The following is a 22,424-nucleotide window of genomic DNA, read 5'->3' as shown; positions in this document are numbered from 1 at the left end:
GAAGAGGGAGCTCTGGTCTCCTGACCTCACCTCTACTTGTGACGTAGGCCTAAATTAGGTGAAACTGAGTAACAGTCCTGAGATGTCTGCATTTTAGGGACTCCACATATTTTGGTTTCAGAAACGTGCACATCTCTTTTCACTGTTGTTTTAAAAGAAAGGGTCTCATAGCCCAGGCTCGCCTCTGTGATTACGGGTACACGCCACTACCTCCAACTTCTTCTGTTGTTTTAAAGGAAAACACAACTTCTAAGTGACTAGTTACTAGATGAACAATTAATAGGCAGGTCTCGGCATGGTGGTGTACCCCTTTAATCTCAGCACTTGGGAGGAAGAGACGGGTAGATCTCTGTGAGTTCTGGAGCAACCTGGCCTACATAGTTCCAGGCTAGTTGGAGACTTTGTAGGCCAGTAACCCCAGATGCTTGGGAAGCTGAGGCAGGAAGATCATGAGTTCAAAGCCCACCTGTAACTTGTCCTGTAGCTCAGAGGCAAAGTGCTCTTTTAGCAAAAGGCCCTGGGTCCAATCCTTGAACTAAAATGAGAAAAAAAAATTAAAAGGAACTATTTTTAACCTAATTTCACAGCATGGCAGCATGTTCTTGGGAGGAAAGAATTCATCTTGTGGATTTATCACTACCTTCTGTGTTTCAGAATGGATGGGCCAGCCCTTGGCCTCTTTTGCAGTCATTCAAATTATTTGTCGTAGTTAGCGGTAACTGTAAGCAGGACCACTCTCCTGGCAGAGGATCCTGGACTGTGCAAAAAGAAGAAAGCAAGCCTGGTACTTCACTCATCTTTCTCTGCTTCCTGACTGTGGGCTCAGTGTGACCAGCTGCTTCAAGCCCCTACGGTTTTGACTTCCCTGCCATGATGGGCTGTACCTTGAACTGTGAGCTAAGAGAAATCCTTTCTCTCTACATTGCCATTTCACCAGAGCAACAGGAAAAGAAACTGCAATGTTACTGGAGTTATTATTTTTCTTTGTTTTTGTAATATCATGAGGAATTATCTTCCTTTTGGAATAATTGAGTACATCCAAAGCACTTTAGATAGTGCCTGGCATATAATTAAGAGGTAATAACTGTGGGCTGGCATTATTAACAGTATGAGCACCCATACGTGATGCTCTGTCATACTTCTGAGGGTAGCAGTGTCACCACCATTGTGGAGCACCTGTTGGCCACAAGGTCCAGTGTCCACTAGCATTATAAAAAGGATTTCCTGTGAGCCAGACTGGGCCCAGCACTGGCAATGTCCAGCAGTGCCTTAGTCAAGGGCCCTGCACGCCAGTTCAAGGAAACTGGACCATTTTGGAAGGGAGCATTTCTAGAAAAGCCAGGGCTGTAGTCTGCTCTTCTGCCTCAGAGCCAGATGAGCACAGACCCAGATCAAGATGGTGGTGGCTCAGAACAGCTACAGAGCAAGCTCCAAAACCAGCTCCATTTTTTCGTGCTAGGGCAGAATGGATTCAGACAAACTGTTCCTGATAATGAATGTCCATCTGGGGAACGGGAACTGGTAGGTGTGGCCTAAGTGGGCATCTTATTCTGGGGAGGAGAGGAATAAGGGACAGAGACTTGAGATCGCTGCATGCTGAGCCCTGAACCAAAGGAGGAATCAAAAAATAGGAGTGAATTCATGAACTCAATGGACCAGGAGTTTGATGTCCCTTTTTTTCTTTCCTCCTGTTCTTGTGGTCCCATGAGGGGGATATCTGGGCCTGTTACCCTCTCTGCTTGACCATAGGAACTTGCCCAACACGGGCTTTAGCAGGTCACTATTGCCTCTAAGCGCCAAGGAACTTTGGGAGCCTCGGAGTTCTGCATTTTCTCAAGCGACCCCATTCTATACTCAGAGGTGCTGTTGGCGTTCATGTTGCTAGGGAGGCAAAAGTGTCAATAATGAGAACCAGGTCTTAAATTTAGAGCCACACAGAATTGGGCCCCAAGGTAGGCAATGACTGATGGGAAGCCCAGCAAGATGGCTGGGGATTGCAGGAACTAGAATACTTGTGTACGCTCTCGGTTCTCAGTCTAAGAGGCTCCAGGCCTGGCTTGGGACAAGAAGACACATTCAGAAACTTGAGTCCAGGGGCCCATAGATCAGTGAAGCTATACATCCAAACTTCGGATAGAGAAAACAGACCTGGAGGATCAAAGGATCCAAGGCCTCAGAGCAGCTAGGTTCCCTATGGGGCTGATATTCCTGAATCTAAATCAGCTGGGATCTGAGTCCTCAGTGGCCCAGGCAATATTTTCCCAGACATTCAAAGTAGTTGAAGGGAAGGCCACCTCATCCTAACCCCATCAAGCCTCACCCAGTCCAGATGGACTCAGTGACTTCAGAGAGCACCCAGCAGGGCCACCCTCCCTCCTGTGGGAAAGCCTGGTTGCCTGTTGGATATCTGTAACATTGGCCATCGCAAAGGTCTGTTGTGTCCATGTGAAGAAGGACACATAATGTTGAGCCTGGTTCAGTGGTGCACACCTGTTATCACAGAATTCTGTTATCACAGAGTTCTCAGCCAGCCTAGGCTACATGAGACCCTGTCTCAGAAGAAGAGCTGAGAACAGCTCCTGCGGTGTAGTAACAGTTCAACTAGAGGGAGAAACTGGTGGTTTCTGAGATTTGTGGGCTTCACACTCACCCTGCAAATATTTTTGTTCAGTCAGAGGGCACTGTGACATTTTTACATTTGTTCCTAACATGTAAAAAAAATTGGGATCTGGTGAGATGGCTCAGCAGATAAAGGCATTTGCTGCTAAGCCTGAGGATCTGAGTTCAATCCTAACTAGACCCACACGCTAAGAGAGAACTGACTTCTGCAAGTTGTCCTCTGGTTTCCAATTATAGTGGATCCACTGCAAATGCACACACACACACACACACACACACACACACACACACACACACACACACACACACACACTAAATGTAATTTAAAAAAAAATCAGGCCAGGACTGTTTTGCAGACAAACCTGGTCTCAAAAAACTAAACAACAAAACAAAACAACAAAATCAGATTTCAAACACATGCTTGTTCTTGCCTCCTAGCCAACAGAGAATCTGAGCTAGAAAAATGGCCTTTGGGGACTAGAAATCTAGCTCCGTTGGTAGCATGCATTAGGCCTTGAGTTTGATCCCAAGCATTACATAAACTGAGTATGGCAGTTCATTTCTGTAATCTCAGCCCACTGGAGGTAGAGGCAGGGGGATCAGGAGTTCTAGGTCATCCTTGGCTACATAGAATTTGAGGACAGCCTGAGCTATATAAGAGCCTTGTGCTGGCTAGTTTTAGGTCAACTTTACACAACCAATAGTTATCTGAGAGGTGGGAACCTCAATTGAGAAAATTCCTCCATAGGATTGGGCTGTGAGTCTATAAGGTCATTTTCTTAGTAATTGATTGGGTGGGAACACCTCGGGCTGGTGGTCCTGGGTTCTCTAAGAAAGCAGGCTGAGCAAGCCATAAGGAGCAAGCCAGTAGACAGCATCCCTATGCACCATGGCCTCTGCATCCGCTTCGGCCTCCAGGTTCCTGCCCTGTTTGAGTTTCTGTCCTGACTTCCTTCAGTGAGGAACAGTGATGTGGAAGTGTAAGCCAGATAAACCCTTTCCTCCCAAGTTGCCTTTGGTCATGGTGTTTCATCACAGCAATAGGAACCCTGACTAGCACAATTTTATCTCAGATTTTAAAAAAGGGAGGGGGTCGGATTGCTTGTGTCAGGAAGGTCCAGCCTGAGCAACAGAGTTGAGACTCCACTTTGGGGGACGAAAAGCAGACCCCCTGGTTTGTCACATGACAATTTTTATTTTCTACACCATGGCCATGTGCCCACTGACAGAACTGGCATCTATGTCACCACCAGCTGGAGGGCTTAGAGGTAGATTCAGGGGCATTCAATCCGGAGCGGATTGCTTCCCAGAACTTGGGCAGACGACCTAAGGAAAAGAGCCCATTGCCAAACAGAGGGATCTCAGGCAGTTTTATGCCTGTCCTCGGAGGCGCCTCGGCAGAGAAGCTCTGGTTGTAAGGCTGGTGCTGGCAGCTCAAGCTAGTGGAACCACTAGTGCGCTGCAGAGTGTTGGTGTCCCGGATGGAAGGGACCAAGCAGGTGTTGGCTGGAGTCTGGTTGGAGGTGGTAGCCATGTTAGTGTTCGGACTCGAATAGCTGCGGGATGGGACATGGTCCATCGGGTCCAGGTAGAGGGAGTTGGCAGCTCGTTCCAGGTAGGTGGCAGCCAGCTGAGGCAAGCTCAGAGCCTTGGGGTAGTTGTTGCCGAAAACGTTGGTGGATCTGTCCAGGTAGTTGATGCCTTTGATGAGCTGGTCCAGGAAGGTAGGGCTCGGGGGGCGTGATGGACGGTCTGTGCAGAGCAGGCATTGGGGGTTGCTACGTGGATAAGTGGGCTTTTTGACCACCTTGGGGTCTTTCACCAGGTGGCTTGTCTCTACACACCTCGAGTCGTAGGGCCGGCCCATGCAGATTCTCCCCACGGGCAGATTTGCAGGCACGGGGGTGAAGGACTGCTCAGAGGAGTAGCTGCTGGCGTTGCTGACCTCAGAGCCGCTCGGGAAACGGGTCCTCGGGTCCTTGCCGTTGTTCATATTGGAGCACTGGGTCCAGCCTGGAGTTCTGGGAGGAATGGAAGTGTTGTTGGGATGGCTCACGCGGCTGTAAGTGTTGGATCGACTCACCTGGCGTCCAGACATCTTGGCTGGGTCGAGTTTCGGAGTGTGACAGTTGGTTACCTGGACCTGCCAAAGAGAGAGGCGGGTCAGCTCCAGCTCCCTGCCACCTCCCTCCGACCTTTCTCTTTATGGCTTCCTCTGCTTCCCTCTCCCCTCTCCTTCCAGGCTCAGGACTTCTCCAGAAAGCACAAAAGAAGGGTGACAGATGAGGGGGGAACCATCAGAGTGTCCAGGACCGGATGACGGCAGCAGGAGGAGGTATGGAGAGGCTGCCCTGCTAGGGAGCGTGGGGCAGCCTCTTCTTTGAGCCCACATTTCTCAAATTCCAGAGCCAGGACCCCCGTATACCGCAAAAGCCAAAGATAGAGTCTCTAATGCTGAATGAAATAGAGACAGGCCTTAGATGACACCCAAAAGCTAGCCCTCAGCGCTAACCAGCATACTTCATTGCCCCCACCCCACCCCCGCTGTGCTGTAGACTCCATCTCTGTACTCTGTCCTTTGCTACCCCTCCGTCTGACACGCTGTGGCACAAGGAGGGAAGTATCATTCTATTCTCAATGGAGAGATGCCCCTACTCCCAGCACAGAGGATACAGAGTTCAAGGGCAGCCTTAGCCACGTAGTGAGTTCAAAGCCATCCTGGGCTACGTGAATCACAAAAAAATCCTGCCAAGTTGCTTGGTTCTAAATTTTTCTGACAGTATTGGGATTTCTTCATTTGCCCCACTTGAACGGAGAGCAGTGAAGTTCCCACTCTTTCTGGTCCTGAAGTAGACATTCTATAGAGACTGACATCTGTCCAGGCCAAAGACAGGCCGACTCCATTAAGCTCTGTCCCATCCCTGGGTAAGGAAGTTCCTGTGGTGCCTGTTTGCTCCCGTGGGTCTCCAGTACTGGCCAGCCCTCCACCCCTGCCTGGAGTCCCCCCCCCCCCCCCCCCCCCCCCCCCGCCACTGCCAGCTCTGCCTGACTTCTGATATTTGTTCAGTGCCAACAGCGCAGTATTTGAGCCTGCCCCACCCACAAAACAGCTGCAAACCTCTCGCCCTGGCCCTGGCCCCTCAGCTGCCCTTGTCTTTTGGGTCTAACATGGGTGGAACGTCCAAGCCCCGGCCTCTTCTCCTGCCTGGCCCACCCCACCTCATCCCCTACTCTAGAAAAACAGGAGGGGACTGAGGGGTGCCTCATCTCAAGCTCCTTCCACTTCTTGATCTCTGGGGCCCCATCTGTCTGCCCTAGGGCCGGTTCCTCTCTTACCCTGGCTCTTAGGAGGTAGATGACATAGACCTCCCTGGCTCTCCACTGGGGACACCCGCAATCTGCCACTTCAGACTGCTGGCCATGTCATAGAATCATGGAATCCTAAGGCAGTGAAGGGCCTCCTGGGGTCATTCCGGCCAGGCCCCAGCCTCAGAGTAGGAACTACTATGAACCTGCCAGGACAGATGGGCCTTGTTTTTGAACCCAGACTAAGGTGTCTGTTTTCCAGTATTTGTTTTTCTTGTGTTGAACTGAAAGATTGTACTAGCTCTGACACAACAGGCTGGCTGCATGCACTCAGTATCAATTTCTCCCCTTGTTGGGCAGGCTTGTGTGGAAGCAGCCTCCTCCGAGGGCTATCCCTTTGGGGACCTTAGGGGACTGAGCAGTTGGCTATTCTTTGTAGAGTCCCTGCCGTGTGTCAGGCTTCAGATGGAGTGTGAAGTCTCTTCAAGGACATTTCTCAGTGCTCCTTTCTGAACTCCGTGCCCCTGCCTGGGTCCCCAGGACCCCTGTAGGAATTGAGTGCTGAGTGAATGGCCCGCACCCTCCCCTAAGCCTCATGGTTTATCCCAGGAAGGGCTTCTCTCCATCCCATTTTCACCTCCTGTTGATCTACAGTTTGGTTCTGAATGGTCAATTAAGTTTCTGACTGAGGTGTGACCGTGTTTGTCCACTATCTGAGCCTGCCAAAGAGAGAGTCGGGTCAGCTCCAGCTCCCTGCCACCTCCCTCCGACCTTTCTCTTTATGGCTTCCTCTGCTTCCCTCTTCCCTCTCCTTCCAGGCTCAGGACTTCTCCAGAAAGCACAAAAGAAGGGTGACAGATGAGGGGGAAGGCAGGACCATCAGAATGTCCAGGACCTGATAGAACATGTTCCTTGCTTGTTTGAGACTTGGCATTTTGCTGGGCAGTGGTGACACACACCTTTAATCCCAGCACTTGGGAGGCAGAGGCAGGCGGATCTCTGTGAGTTTGAGACCAGCCTGGTCTACAGAGCAAGATCCAGGACAGCCAGGGCTACACAGAGAAACCCTGTCTCAAAAAAAAAAAAAAAAAAAAAAAAAAAACAACAACCAAACAAAGACTTGGGATTTCAGCCCCTGGAAATCACTCTGTAGACCAGGCTGGCCTTGAACTCAGAGATCTGCCACAGAAAACAAAAAGGTGATGAAGACAGGAAGATGGAAGCTCAGTGGTAGAGAGCTTGCTGAGCATATGCAAGACTTGAGTTCAGTTGCCAGTACTGGAAAATCAAATCAATTTCTCTCTCACATAATACGTGTGTGTGTGTGTGTGTGTGTGTGTGTGTGTGTGTGTGTGTGTGTGTGTGATATAATATATATACTCTGTATGTGTATATAATATACATCATGTATACTGTGTGTGTATGTGTATGTGTGTATTATATATACGCTGTGTGTATATATAATGTGTATATTATATACTTTATGTGTGTATATAGTATATATATGATATATACTCTATATAGTGTGTAATACATAATCTATGCTCTACATGTGTATACAATATCTGATTATATGTGTTAAGTGTATATATAGTATATATATATACATACTATACTCTGTGTGAATGTAGAGTGTGTGATATATAATATATACTCTCTATGTGCATATATGTTTTTTTCCAGACTCTCAAGCTTACTGAAACTTAGAAGATAATGAGCTAGCATATAGTCTTTTTTGTTTTCATTTTATTTTCTGTGTACGCTTGCATGTGGGTATGCACATGTCTTGGTAGTGATCAGAGAATAGCTTATAGGAGTCACTACTTTCCTTTCTTTTTCCCATGGTTTTTTGAGACAGGGTTTCTCTGTGCAACAGCCCTGGCTGTCCTGGAACTCACTCTGTAGACCAGGCTGTCCTTGAACTCAGAGATCCGCCCGCCTCTGCCTCCCGAGTGCTGGGATTAAGGGTGTGCGCCACCATCCCCCGCTCAGATCTCTCATTTGCCATGTGAGTTCCAGGGATTAAACTTGGGTCCTGTGGCTTGGCAACCAAGCACCTTTACTCATTGAACTATCTTTCTGGCCCCCACATGTTCTCCATTCAGATCCTCTAACTAAGTGTTTCTTCCACACTTAGCACTTCAGTCACGCACATGTACATCACTGTGCTGACTAAGTGGCAGACAGCAGATCCTCGATGACTTCAGTGTGTCTCTCTGCACACCGAGGGGACAGGGTGCTTTCTAACCTCTCACAGGCTCCTGATCCAGGATATTTAACACTGACATAGAACCTTCCGTCAATAGATGTGCGGACTGCTGTCCTTAGAGTAAAGCAGCCATTAACATCTTAATCCAAGAGACCCTCACCATCAGGCCTGTTGAGGTTCCTTCAGAGAAGGCAGGGGCTAGAGAGGGTCCTTGAACCCTCATCCAAGATTCCAGCCGCCCACTCCTGTGCTCCACCCAGCTGCATGGGATTCTGCTTCAGGGGCATGTGGACTTGTGAGGGGCTAGAGCACACAGGAAGTAGGTTTACTAAGGAGGGGGGCACCATACACATAGCTGTGGGAGGTTACCACCAATGCTGGGGTGAGCTTTTTCACTGATGTGGCTTTTGGGGGGTCACCCCCCACTCCTGTAAGTCACCCCTCTCCCACACTTCTGTAGAAGCCCAATAAACCAGGCAGTGGTGGTGCACGCCTTTAGTCCCAGCATCAGGAGGCAGAGGCAGGCAGATCTCTGTGAGCTCGAAGCTAGCCTGGTCTACAGAGTGAGTTCTAGGACAGCCAGAGCGGTTACACAGAGAACCCTGCCACAAACAAACAAACAAACAAAGCCCAATAAACTTACTGTTTACCAGTCTAACTTTGGATGGAGTTGTTTCTTTCTGTTGGTCATTGGTTCCCTGTCTACGGTGAGTAATGTTCAAGCCTCCCCAGCAGAAGTTAACAGGTTAATCCCAAGTCAAATTTCACTAGTTGTCCCTTGAATATTTATCCTGACCAGCATGCAGTTAGTTCTCATGTCTCTCTTGTCTCCTTCAGCTGGAAATTTCTCCCTCTTCTCTGTGTGCCTGTGTGTGCACGTGTGTGCACGTGTGTGTGTGTGTGTGTGTGTGTGTGTGTATGTTTTTGTGTGCATGTGTGTGTATATGTTCCTGTGTGCATGTGTGTGTGTATGTTTCTGTGTGCATGTGCATGAGTGTGTATATGTTCCTGTATACGTGTGTGCATGTGCGCATGTGTGGAGTCCAGAGGCTGCTGGGTAGATGTCTGGTATCTTCTTCTGTCACTCCCCACCTTACGGCCTGAAGGCAGATCACCCCACTGAACCTGGAGCTCATCAGTTTGGTAAGGTTGATAGCCAGCAAACCCCAGGCACCCCTCCCCCAGTGTGGGATACAGGCACACACTGCCACACCCAGCGTTTTACATGGATGCTAGGGATTCAGACCTCAGGTCCTCTTTCTTGCAGGCTCTTTCCTGACAGAGACATCTCTCCAGACACCCCCCCTCCACACACACACACACACACACACACACACACACACACACACACACACACTTTCCTTCATTTTTGATGGCATTGAGGATTGGGAGTGGAGCAGACTAGTTCTCCAATTTGAGTTCAGCCCATGTTTCCTAATGGCCAGATAGTGTATTGCAAATCACTGTGGCCCAGCGTGGTGGGACCTCCTCAGTGAGCAGTTGCTGAGAAGGAAGACCCTCCTGCCTCTGGGTGGGAGTCAGCTAAGCGAGGTGCAGAGACGGGAGACCCAGAGGCCCCCCAGATGAACAGTGTGGAGAACCCAGTGAACAAGGCAAGCAGGGTCCACCACCCTCTTTTGAGGCCTGAGCCAGGGCTGGGTGCAGCGCTGGGCTGGGGGCCGGGAGGGCAGCCAGCCAGCCAGCTGAGGGCTGGGCCTCTGGGCTGTTTGTCCTGACGGTATCCAGGCGTGGAGATCACTGGCCATTTCTGGCCTGGGCACAGGAGCGCTTGAAATAGCTGTAGGATTATTTCGGGAGGAATGTGCTGTTTCTCCATCTTCCCAGAAAGCCAGGCTGTGTCCTAGGAAGATCAGCAAAGTCCCTCTATGGTGCCCCCACTCTATGGGACCTTCAGGACAGCTGGTGAGCCACAGAGAATTTCAGTCAGAGGTGGGGCTGAAGGACTAAAAACGTTTGCTGATGGAAGCGGGGTGGCTTTGAGATCCTAGCCCAGGTTGGGCCCATTAGGGTTCAACTGACTCTGTGCCTGGAAACGCAGGGTAGGCAGCATAAAAGGGCACTGTTTGCCCTGTCCCTGGCCCATTCTCTGAAAAGCTGACACTTATGGAACCCCTACTGTATACAATAGAACCTGAGGTCATTTTCACCGGGCCCTTCATGTCCATTCTCATGTTTAATCTTCACAGGACCCTGTGAGGTAGGTGTTTTGTTTTCCATGTGACGTCATAGGCAGCTCAGAGAGGGAAAGAGACTTGACATAGCACGCCCAGCAGGCCAGAATTAGAACCTTACTTTCCAGAGAAGAGATTAAAGACGTAAGTAGGAAGATGTGTGGGTCACCCTCTCATTTGTCGTGGTGTGTATGTGGGGTGTGTGCTCAGGAAAGTGACCCTGTGAACAAATCAGCTTTGGGAGGAGAGAGAGAGCGGCCAGTAGCTATAACTGTATTCCACACTGAGCCCTTACCTGGACCACCTCCAGCCTTGGCCTCTTAGCTCCATGACCAAATCAGCTACAAACTGGCCTTTCCACCACCCCGGTCCCTCCCACTCTCCCCCTTCCCATCTGACTTCCCTCCCCGCCCTACCAATATCCCCAGCTTTCTCGCTCTCTCCTAAAACCAAGAGGTCCCCCTTCTCCACAGCCTGCCCCTAGGCATGAGTATTGCAGGGCCCATCTCATTCCTCTGAGCTCCCTCAGGATTCCAGGAGCAGCCCCCCTCCTGAGACTGCAGACCCTGCCCCAACAGCACCGAGTCCACACATTAGCCGCTCACCAGCCACTCCTGCCCCATCAGCATGTTGTCCACACATTAGCCCCTTATCAGTCATGTAGTTTTTCCTGCTCCCCCCGGGGACCTGAGATGAGGGGAGGCATGTCCCTTGTGTCCCTTTACTTCACGACTCTTGGAAACATCACGTGCAAACAAGTTCGGCTCGGCAGTCACATGTGTGTGACAGCCGACAGGGACAGCTAGAGGCACGAGAGCTGCAGAGCCCCCATCACGCCTGAAGGGCATATGTGCCCAGCCTGGGATGACTACTGGCTGTGTGCCACGCCTGAACCCCTACCTGGCATTAAGCCAGCCTGCCTGCAGCGTTATAAATCTCTCCTGGGCCAGGAATTCTGCTCTCCCCACCCCCTGCACTGCCGGGGGCCTTCTACCCACCAGGGTGCATGAGTCACACCCCTACATCTCCCAATACCCTCAGGAAAAAGGCCCCCCCCCCATTGTGTGTACCTACTGCCAAGACCAGCACTTCCCCAGGCCCACGTATGGCAGGTACAGGCCAGGACAGGTTCCAGTTCAGGAGGTCTGGGATGGGTGGGGCTTGGCAGGGACCCCAGGCAGCAACAGCTCCCTCCAGCCAAGCTGTCTCAGGTCTTTGGAGGCAGAGCCACCGATCTGGGAGGTGTCTGGGAAATTCCCTCAAGGGGGAAGATGGTCACAAATAGGTTTGTGTGCCTTGCGGCTGAGAGTGGCCGGTGCCCAGAGGAAGCAGAGCTGCAAGGAGCTAGCTAGTGCTGAGTTTTGGGGCTGGTAGGGGAGTGTCTACAGCCCTCAGTCTCCTGTTCTGTAAAATGGGCCGGAGGGTGCCTAGTGGGTGTGGCACAAATTGCTGTAATAGTAAAAGTTTACAGAAGCCTCCACCAACGCATCAGCTGCTGTGGAGACAGCCTGGAGCTGGCTGGAGTCAGTTGTTCAGCATTCTGGAATTTGGTGGGCTATTCTCTCTCTCTCTCTCTCTCTCTCTCTCTCTCTCTCTCTCTCTCTCTCTCTCTCTCTCTCTCTCTCTCTCTCAAGTAGTCCCTGCCTGCTGAAATACTAGGATAACAGATATGCACCACCAGGTGGGACGTGGTAGGCTGCTGTTAAGCGTGGGTAGTGTAAAGCCAGGCACAATGGGAACCTTCACCCCAGGAACTTGCATGTGTGACAAATTAAGACTTTCCTTTGAGACTTTGTTGCCAGCACAGAACTGGAGCAGCGGGATCCTGGCCAAATGATCACCCTTTTGAACTTGTGTTTCTTCAGCTAGGAAAACCACAATAGGAATGTTATAGCAGACCCGTGTGCACGCACACACAGGAGTGTGCACATGCACACACATGTGCACACACACACAGTGCTAACATGTCCTAAGTCCTATGCTAAGTCTCATGCATCAGCTCATTTGGAATGTTTCTCATTCCAATCTTATAACCGAGAATGGAGTGTGTCCAATCTGCAGCCCACGGGCTTCATGCACTCCAGGATGGCTGTGAGTGCGACCCAACACAACATTTACCAGATTTGATCTCTCTCTCTCTCTCTCTCTCTCTCTCTCTCTCTCTCTCTCTCTCTCACCTTGATTGTTCTCAAACTTTGTAGATGGCCATGCAATGTCAAAGTGTCAAAAGGCTAGACACACTTGAATGTGAACATTGAGGACTTTTGGAAAAACAGAAAGGCCAGAGTGCAGTAACTGGTCTAAAGGAATCTGGTTCAGCTCTGCTCTGACCTCTGCTCTCTACAACATAATCCTAGGAGGTATTGATGGGAGTCATCAGTAACTTCAGTTCCAGCAGATCTGCTGCCCTCTTCTGGCCTCTGTGGGCACTGCATGCACATGGTGCACAAAAATGCAAGCAAGCAAAATACCCACATACAGAAAATAAACATTCAAAAGATTTACGGTTTTATTTTGGTTCTTTGAGACAGGGTGTCACAATATTAAAAATTTCAAATTACACTTATTTATTATTTTGTGTGTGTGCATATGTATGTGTGTATGTATGTGGGGATATGTATGTGTGTGTGCACGTATATGTATCTGTACATGTGCATGTGTGTGAATGTGCATTCCACAGTGCAAATGTGGAGGTCATAGGACCACTTAAGTCAGTTTCTCTTTCTACCATGTAGGTTCCAGGGATTGAACTCAGGTCAACAGGCTTGCAGGGAAAGTGCCTTTGCTTTTTGAACCATCTCCCTGGCCCTATTTATTTACTCATTTATTTTGAGACAAGGTCTTCTATGTCCCAAGCTAGCCTTGAAGTCGCCCACCTCCAAAGCGCTGGGATTAGAGGTGTGCACCACCATGCCCAGTTTGAAAAGCTGGAGATCGAACCTGAGACTTCATGCATGTTAGGCAATCACTTGACCCATTGATCACAGCTCACATCTTCATTTAAAGGAAGATTCTAGGCTGGGTATAGTGGCATACACCTTTGATCCCAGCACCCCAGAAGACAGAGGCAGGCAGATCTCTATGAGATTGAGGTCAGCCTGGTCTATATAGTTAGTGCCGGGACTATGTAGAGACCCTGTCTGCAAGTCCAGAGAGACAAAGATGGCATCTGGCTTGTGTGGGGCAGGGAGGCTCCAGTGACCACCAGAGGAGCTGGGTAGTGGATTCCCAAGGAGCTTGTTGGAATTCTATAATCATTTCTGTACACTCGGGGTTTTCATGATCAACTTGGAGAGAGAGGGAAAGAGGTGTTGAGGGAGAAGAAGAGGAGGAGAGGGTGGAAGGAAGGAAGAAAAGAAGGGAGGAAGGAAGGAGGGAGGAAGGGAGGGAAGGAGGGAGGGAGGGAGGGAGGGAGAGAGAGAGAGAGGGAGGGAGGCAGACAAAGGAGCCAAGAGTCCTAGACTGAGTTTGGTATTCCAGCTTCTAGCTTCTGTTATGCTTTTGAGCCACCCTGTGACCTTCAGCAAGGCACGTTCTGTGAACCACACAGGCATCTCTAGAGGTCTTACAGTGCTAATGCTTCGTTGGCTGGTGTCTCTGCCGGTTTCTGTTCTGTAACAGAATACCACAGACAGGACAAATTACAATCCACAGAGGTTTATCTCTTACGTAGAGAGACCGAAGTTGAAACATCAGTGCAGGTGAAGCTTCTGGCTATGTCATAACATGGTGGGAGGCCCCCTATGATCACAGGTTCAAGGACAAGCACCTGTAGAGCCTGATGACGTCACCAATCCTAATGACCTCCCAATGGCCTGACCTCCAAGTGCTACACATGATTTTCGGGAGTGGGCACCTTCATCTTTCCTCAGGCCACACACACAGTGAGAGTGTTAGGTACTTATAGCCAGATCTCATCATTCTGCTGTGAGTCACTGAGGCCCTGGGAGGCAAGGGCCTGGCTCTCCACTCCTGTATCCCTGGTGTCCAGAACAGACATTAGCACTCAGGAAAGACAGAATGAATGACTGCCACGCCATGTCCTAGAACACCGCCGCTGTAGTGGACTTGGAGTCTGTGTTGAGCTCCCCCATCAGGAAGTCTGGGATCTTAACTCGCTGGTTTTGAAGCCCCACTTCTTGAATCAGAGGCCTTGATCAAGCCTGACTGCATTATCTCACCTCTGACTCCACCCACCAGGAGAGTGCAGAGAACAGAGCTAAACACAGGAAACCTGCCTCAGGCTTGGCCTGGGCCTTAGTGGCAAAGTCCCCTAACCTGGCCCAGTTCAACAGAATCCATCACCCTCTTTACCCTAGCAGGCTCCACTCAGCCATTCCGCAAACACCAAATCAGCCTGCATGGCCACGGAAGGCTGCTGGGTCAGGATACCTGGATTTGTTCCCATTTCTGCTTCCCCAGCGCTAGGTATGTGGGAGCTTTCTGGCAGGTAGGGGCTCCTCCTCAGCTCCTTGCCTCCCCGAGCCTCACCCTGTTCTGTTCTCAAGGTTGATGTGGGACTTCGAACAGTAAAGGTCTCATTTTAATTCTCTCCCGCTTCTATATTCAAGATACAGTAGCTGGCTGAGGCCCTGGCCAGCCCCCCTCCCCCACCCCCCTCCCCCTCCCTCTTGGCTGGCATCATCTGGTCTTTGGTTGTCTTCTTGTGCATATTCACCCCACTCCTGCCCTTGCTATACAGCGCACAGCACTGATTTGCATGCATTCAAATGTTCTCTCTGCGTTTTGACACTTACTGGATGCATCGTTCTGTAATTTGCTTTGCTATTCCGTGGGATGCTTCTGCAAAGGGGCCGGGACCATACAGGTGCCTCTAGCCGAGTGATTTGAACTGTTGCGTGCTGCATTCTCCAAGGGTGCCGTAACACAGCCTTCTGTCGACGGACACTCATGCTGCTTCTAATTATGCCTTGCTCTTGTTGTCATTATTTGCTTTTTGAGACAGGGTCTCATGTAGCTCAGGCTGTCCGCCAATTCCCTAGGTAGCCAAGGATGACCTTGTGATCTTCCTGCCTCTACCTCCCAAGTGCTGACATTACAGGTGTGCACCACTGTACCTAACTCAATTTAACCTTCATGAGAAAATAGGGAGACCTTTCATCTCCCTCAAAAACATCCAGAGAGAAACACTGTACAGATGCCCAGTTGAGGGGCCTGGAGAGATGGCTCAGGGGTTAAGAGCACACTGGCTGCTCTTCCAGAGGTCCCAAGTTCAATTCCCAGCAACTACATGGTGGCTCACAACCATCTATAATAGGACCTCTTCTGGCATGCAGGTATACGTACAGAGCACTCATATATTAGGAAATATAAATAAACAAGATTTTAAAAAGAAAAAAGAAACCCAGCTGAAAATTCCTGGAGACGACTGTGGCTCTTGAGCACCCCCTGCTGGTCACATTGTATTTTACACCAACTGTGGAGATTTTTCTCTTGCTGGCCCAGAGACCAGAAACATGAAAGCAAAGGGCAGCATGCTGTTTCATACCATCGCTGTGACAAAACACTCTGGCCAAGCTGGATATTGGACACCTTTAATCTCAGTGCTCAACCCGCAGACACTCGCAGATGCATGATCTCTGTGAGTTACAGCCCAGCCAGGGCTATGTAGTGAGACCCCAGTCTCCAAAGACAAAACATCAACAACAACAACACCGCAAACAAACAAACAGACAAACAAAAAACACTCCAGCCAAAAGCAACTTGGGGAAGAAAAGAGCTTATTTCGGCTCACAGGTTATAGTCATTCCCTGAGGCAAGCCAAGGCAAGAACTTGAAGCAGAAGCCATGGAGAAAACGCTTCTTGCTCAGTTATGTTTCTCTAGCTTTCTATTTTTAAATATTTTACTTTTATTTTATGTTTATGAGTGTTTTGCCTAATGTATGTAAGTGTACCATGTGTACACAGTGTCCTCAGAGGCCAGAAGGAGGTGTCAGAGTCTCTGGACCTGGGTGGAGTTATAGATGGTTACAAGTGGCTGTGTGGGTGCTGGGACCCACACTTGGTTCCTCTGTAAGAGCAACAACACCTCTTAATAGCTGAGCCATCTCTCTAGCTGACTTCTAGCTCTTTAGCTAGCTTTCTTTTGTTGCTGCTTTTTTGTTTGTTTATTTGTTTTTTCATTTTCGTTTTTTTTTTGGGGTTTTTTTTTTTTTTTTTTTGGTTTTTTTGAGACAGGGTTTCTCTGTGTAGCTTTGGTGCTTTTCCTGGAACTCACTCTGTAGCCCAGGCTGGCCTTGAACTCACAGAGATCCGCCTGCCTCTGCCTCCTGTGTGCTGGAATTAAAGGCGTGCGCCACCACTGCCCGGCCAGGGTTTTGTTTTTCAAGACAGGGTTTCTCTGGCTGTCCTGGAACTCACTCTGTAGACCAGGTTGGCCTTGAACTCACAGAGATCCACCTGCCTCTGCATCCTGAGTGCTGGGATTAAAGGCATGTGCCACCACTGCCTGGCTAGCTAGCTTTCCTATAAAGCCCAGGACCAGCTGCCCAGGGAATAATATCATCCACAGTGGGCTGGGCCCTCATATATACATTAACAATAACAACAATCCCCCTCTGAGATGCCCACAGGCCAATCTCATTTAGGAAATTCCCATCTCAGGTGACACTAGGTTGAGTCACAGCTAACTAGGACAGTACCTAATACTGATCTTTTCTGAGCACTCTGAGGGACAAATCTGTTTCTGGTCTTTCTCCTGGACACGGAGACAGCTACCTCTTTACTCTATGATGAGCCCCCACTCTAAGGAACTCACCTCTTGTAGAATATTATTTTAAGGTGTGTTACTTTTGTTTATTCTCTGGAACATTTGTTTAATGATGCAGAGATGTGTTTGATTAAATACAATTCACCAGCGGTCAGGAGGCTGCATCAGCAACTAGCTGACCGGAAGTGGTAGGGAGGAGCCAGGTGAGAAAGGGTTGATAAGGTGGGTTCTTGAGTTCTTTCTAGGGAGAGAGGTTTAGTTAAGTTCCCTCCATAGCTTTGGAAGAGTCAGTGCCGGAGGGAATAGAATTCCTGCTTGCTGCTGCCTTTGCAGCCTAACCACTGCTGGTAGGGACTGAGTTGCCGTAGCTGATTGTGACAGCTTAAAAAGCATCAACCATTAAAAAAAGACAACAATTGGCACACCAATGGGTGGTAGAACCACACAGAAAGAGGGGGTCACACCAGCCGGCTCTGCTGCATCTGCTGTCTGGAGCTCTCCACTGCCAGTTCTGCTGCATCTGCCACATCTGCTGTCCAAACTTCTCCATGCTAGCAGTCGGCTGCAGGTTGCCCAGAGAAGTCAACAGAATAGGTGAGAGATTTGGGGAATCCCTTAGGAGAGTAGGAGAGAATAAAATAATATTGAAAAGAATTTTTTTTAATGTTAAGAACGGGAAACATAACAATGCAGGGTGCTAGGCCTCTCTACTGTTACTTTAGAAGGCTTGAAGTTAGAAGCAGAATATGGGAAGATTAATGATTCAACTGACATTGATATAATACTGATAATACATGCTATCAGTATGGTAATTAATATCTTATCAATAATAGCCTTGGTGATTTTTTTTGTGCTAAATATGACAAGTGGATTAATAGGATGCAGGCCTTGGAAAGATATACTAATGAAAAAAAACAAAAATGCTCAGATACAGACAGAGGAATTTAGAGCAAAATTTGCCAAACCAATACATTGTGAAATTGGAGAGGATTGACCTAAGGTTATTAGAACACCAACTTTAATATATCCAGTTACTGTTCAACAACAACTAGCAGATAATCTGCATCCTCAAAGCTACACAGAAGTTAATTGGAATCCTGTATATATATTAGACGTAAAGAGATTTAAGGAAGCAGTAGTTTGTTTCATATGGTATGCATTCACCCTTTGTAAGACAGATGTTAAATTCGTGGGCAACTAAGAATAGAATTATTCCATATGACTGCAAGGATTTAGTTTCAGCAGTATTAGAAGCTGGTCCTCAGTTACAATGGAGAACTTGGTGGAGAGGGGAAGCCAGGGACCTGGGACAACGAGGTAGGGCTAGAGGTCATGAGACTTTCCAAGACCAAATTCTTGATAAGGGTCAGTATGCTGATTTGCAAAGACAGTGTATGTTGGATGATAAAACACCCTGATTCTATGTCATATAGCAGCTTTGAATGCTTGGGACAGGTTTGAAGAATCAGGAAAGATGATTGAATCATTTACTAAAATTATACAAGGCCCAAAAGAAGTTTTCACTGATTTTTTGCACAGATTAACATCAGTTGTAAATAGAATGATATCTGGATCCAGACACCAGACAAATGTTAATTGAATCTTTGGCTTTTGAAAATATTAATAAAGAAGGATATGTGCTACGTTGGGGAAGGGACTTTGCTTTTGTTCCCATAGGAGAAGAAAAGCTATTCGATACCATCAAAATTAATAAAGATTCAATTCAAACAGGAGAGACCTCCTGATCAGGAGAAGTGATAATTTGTCAACCAAGGTGGCAGTTTAACATGTCAAAAAGAAAAACTCACCAAATAAGGGTCGGGGCAGGTTTTTTTGCTTGTTTGTTTGTTTGTTTGAGACAGAGTTTCTCTGTGTAGCTTTGGACCTTTCCTGGAACTCACTCTGTAGTCCAGGCTGGCCTCAAACTCACAGAGATCCGCCTGGTTCTGCCTCCCTAGTGCTGGGATTAAAGGCATGTGCCACCATTGCCCAGCCAGGGTTTATTTTTGTCTTTACAGGAAAATAAAAATATCCATCTTGAAGACTTCAAGGACCTTAGACATCTAAAGAGGGGAGAACTGTCCAGAAAAAATTATCAAGAAAAGAAATAGTCTGTGCCAGGTGGGAATGGCTCATGCCTTTAATCACAGCACTCCGGAGGCAGAGGCAGGTGAATCTCTGTGAGTTCTACAGAGAAAAAACAAAACAAAAAAAAAACAAAAAGAAAGAAAGAAAGAAAGAAAGAAAGAAAGAAAGAAAGAAAGAAAGAAAGAAAGAAAGAAAGAAAGAAAGGAAGAGTCTGGTATGATGGTATAATTACTTTCTCCAGTGGGTAAAATCTCTTAATCCCTTTATCCCTTGAAATATTTGTTGTCCCAACTCAATTATAAACCAAAGCTGGTTTTGGAGTTGGAGTGTGGCTCTCTCCTCTACAACCAAGCATGTTGTTAAAAGAAAATTCAGAGTCTCTGTCTCATGTCAGAAGAGCCATTTGGTATGGGACAGAAGAAAATCAAAATCTAGGGACAATTGTTGTCACAAATTTCTTTCCTCTAAAATTTATTTTGACTTTTAAAAACTTTTCTCTAGGTATATTATTATCTTAAAATTTAAATTTTCTATTTTGATATTAATGTGTAAGTTTTCCACAGTGAACAATAAATTTTCTTTCTTTTTTCTTTTTCTTTTTCTTTTTCTTTCTTTTCTTTCTTTTTTTTTTTTTGAGACAGGGTTTCTCTGTATAGTTTTGGTGCCTGTCCTAGCTCTCACTCTGTAGACCAGGCTGGCCTTGAACTCACAGAGATCCTCCTGCTTCTACCTCCCAAGTGCTGGGATTAAAGGTATGCACCACTACTGCCCGCATGAACAATAAATTTTCTTAATAGCATCTCTGAAGTCTCCAAAAGGATGATGGGACCCCTAACAATGATTCTACCTGGATCACAATAATGCCATAGGCCAACATTTCAATTTTTTCAGGGTATCATTGCCCCCAGACAACAAGAAGTAATTTTGGGGATGATGCCCACATTCCTAAGAGGTGGGGAGAATAGTATTTGGTCATTTGGTGGGTTATGGGTGTTTGTCATCATTTATGGGGGTTGTTTATTAAGTGTTACTGGTATTGGTAAGGGAAGAAATTATGCAAATATTACATTCAGGGATCTCTTTAGAAAAAAAGAATATAAAGAGAGGGTATATAGGAATGCTAGGATGGAAGTGTAGATTATTGAATCTATTATAAACTAAGGGACAACTATTGATCTCAAATATTTTGTATTTGTAAGGATTGATACAAATTTAAGGTAATTTTTTAAACAACACTATATATATATATATATATATATATATATATATATATATATTTCTACTTTTGTTTAAAGGATTTTTGTATATTGATATAGTTAAAAGTTTGGGGTTTTTTGGTTTTTTTTTTTTTTTTTTTTGGTTTTTTTTGAGCAGCAAAGGGCTTTATTCTGGAACAAAGCAAAAGCCAGAGTAGATACAAGTTGGCAGTGGATCTGAGGGAGATGTACTCAAGAGCGCCCAGGCTATGTCCAGGACTTCTTAAAGTTATTTTTGTTACATTTATATATATATATATACATGTTTCTACTCTTATCTAAAGGGTTTTTGTATATTGATAAAATTTAAGGTTGTTTTTGTTACCACATATTGTATATGTATTTCTACTCTTGTTTAACGTATTGTACCCATGCAGTTTATTTAAAAATGTAAGGTAAAGTTCTAATTTTTGAAAGCTATTATTATAAATTGTATAGGACAATCAAGAAATATAGGTCAGTAGTTAGTCATTTCTAATAATCAAATTTGTAGATATGTTAGGTATGTTTTCTAGGTTAAATAGACATATTTTAGATAAATGATCTTTAAATAGTTCAAAGACCTATAGAATATGCCATTTAAAATGTTTTGTTGCCAGGTGGCGGCGGCGGCGGCGGCGGCGGCGGCGGCGGCGCACACCTTTAATCTCAGCACAGAGGCAAGCGGATCTCTGTGAGTTCAAGGGCAGCCTGATCTACAAAGTGAGTTCCAGAAAAGGTGCAAAGCTACACAGAGAAACCCTGTCTCGAAAAACCAAAATAAATAAGTAAATAAATAAATAAATGTTTTTGTTGTTGTTGTTGTTTTTTATGACAATGAGACACATCTGCTCCTGGCAGCACCAATTTACTTCAGACAAGATGATGGGCATTGAAGAAACTTCTATGGAGTTTGCTTTTATATGGCAAGGTTAGCCACTGGGCAAAGAAGCTGTTCTTGCTTGACTACTGACAATGTGCTGTGCAGACTGGACATTCAGGACACAAAAGGAGGAAAAAAACTCTTGAACTTTGCCTAAACTAGGCAGGACAGTCTTTTAAAATTTCTGCTTCACAGAAGATTCTGTTAGATATTCTGCAGGACACAGAGAAAAGCATTTGATGAACTTTGCCAATACAAGGCAGGACAGTTCTTCAAATTTTCTGCTTCACTGAGAAGTCTGCCTGATACTCTAGGCCTTTAGGCTGAAGATGGATGCCCCAATGTTGCAGAAGGAACTTTGGGTGACTGTCCAGGCAGTCAGATGTCTCTGCCATTTCTAGAGTTTTAGAAGTTGTTTGCAATGCACTTTTTGTTTACTCAAATAATATTATCCTTCTGGGGTCTTTGATGGAGTTGAAGACTAGATAGTTATAGTTGTAGTTTTCCTTTGCCAAAGACTGGCCCACCGGGAGTACCACGACCGTAGGAGAACCAGGGCTTGGGTAGTCAGGAAGGCAAGGATTCGGCGAATTACAGACAGACAACACACTCAGAAGTGGTTTGAATCTGCTGCAATTTTACTTCTGCAAATCAGTTGTTTATATACAAAAAAGAAACCGATCAAGTCATATAGGGAACAACAAGAGCTTGGCAATAATTCAATTACATCATCTTTAAAAAACAGCAAGCACACAATTATTAATCGGCACTAGAAATATCCCTTCACTCACAAGAACTTTATGACCCAAAGAGCAGTCTGTGTTTTTTAAACTTAGTACAGTTCCTAGACTTGTGTAGGCTTCTTGCAGCTGTGTCCTTCATCTTTATCTCAGCCGCTCGCTAGTTTATTATGCACTTCTACTTTTCTGGTTCTCATGACCCACTTAGCCAATTTGGTTGTTGCAGATCCTCCCTAAGTCTTTCTTCAGTTCTTTTATCACATATCTGTTTTAATATAAAACCTTTTTACCTGCTGGAATATGGACTCTTGTACTTTTATGCCTGTAAGGGGAAGGTTCTGTAGTAGTCCTTAAGTTTTCCATGCTAAACTTCCTCAACAGAGGGGCCCTCTCTGTTAGAGGTTATCTCAAGATAATGTCT

General features: G+C 46.8%; 1 protein-coding gene across 1 annotated transcript; it reads right to left on the bottom strand.

The window, feature by feature from the left end:
- Nucleotides 1-3,794: 3,794 nt before the first annotated feature.
- LOC102922886 (uncharacterized) lies at nucleotides 3,795-6,079 on the bottom strand. Its single transcript, XM_006980854.4, has 2 exons — nucleotides 5,956-6,079; nucleotides 3,795-4,762 (listed from the first exon to the last, which is right to left on the bottom strand). The coding sequence occupies exon 2, from the start codon at nucleotides 4,715-4,717 to the stop codon at nucleotides 3,863-3,865; it is 855 nt and encodes a 284-aa protein (XP_006980916.2). The 5' UTR covers nucleotides 4,718-4,762; nucleotides 5,956-6,079; the 3' UTR covers nucleotides 3,795-3,862.
- Between the last annotated feature and the right edge of the window lie 16,345 nt (nucleotides 6,080-22,424).

The sequence above is a fragment of the Peromyscus maniculatus genome, chromosome 2, assembly GCF_049852395.1.
Source record: "Peromyscus maniculatus bairdii isolate BWxNUB_F1_BW_parent chromosome 2, HU_Pman_BW_mat_3.1, whole genome shotgun sequence".
Lineage (NCBI taxonomy): Eukaryota > Metazoa > Chordata > Mammalia > Rodentia > Cricetidae > Peromyscus > Peromyscus maniculatus.
Note: the sequence above shows the minus strand (reverse complement) of the source record. Positions and strands in the feature narration are given on the sequence as shown.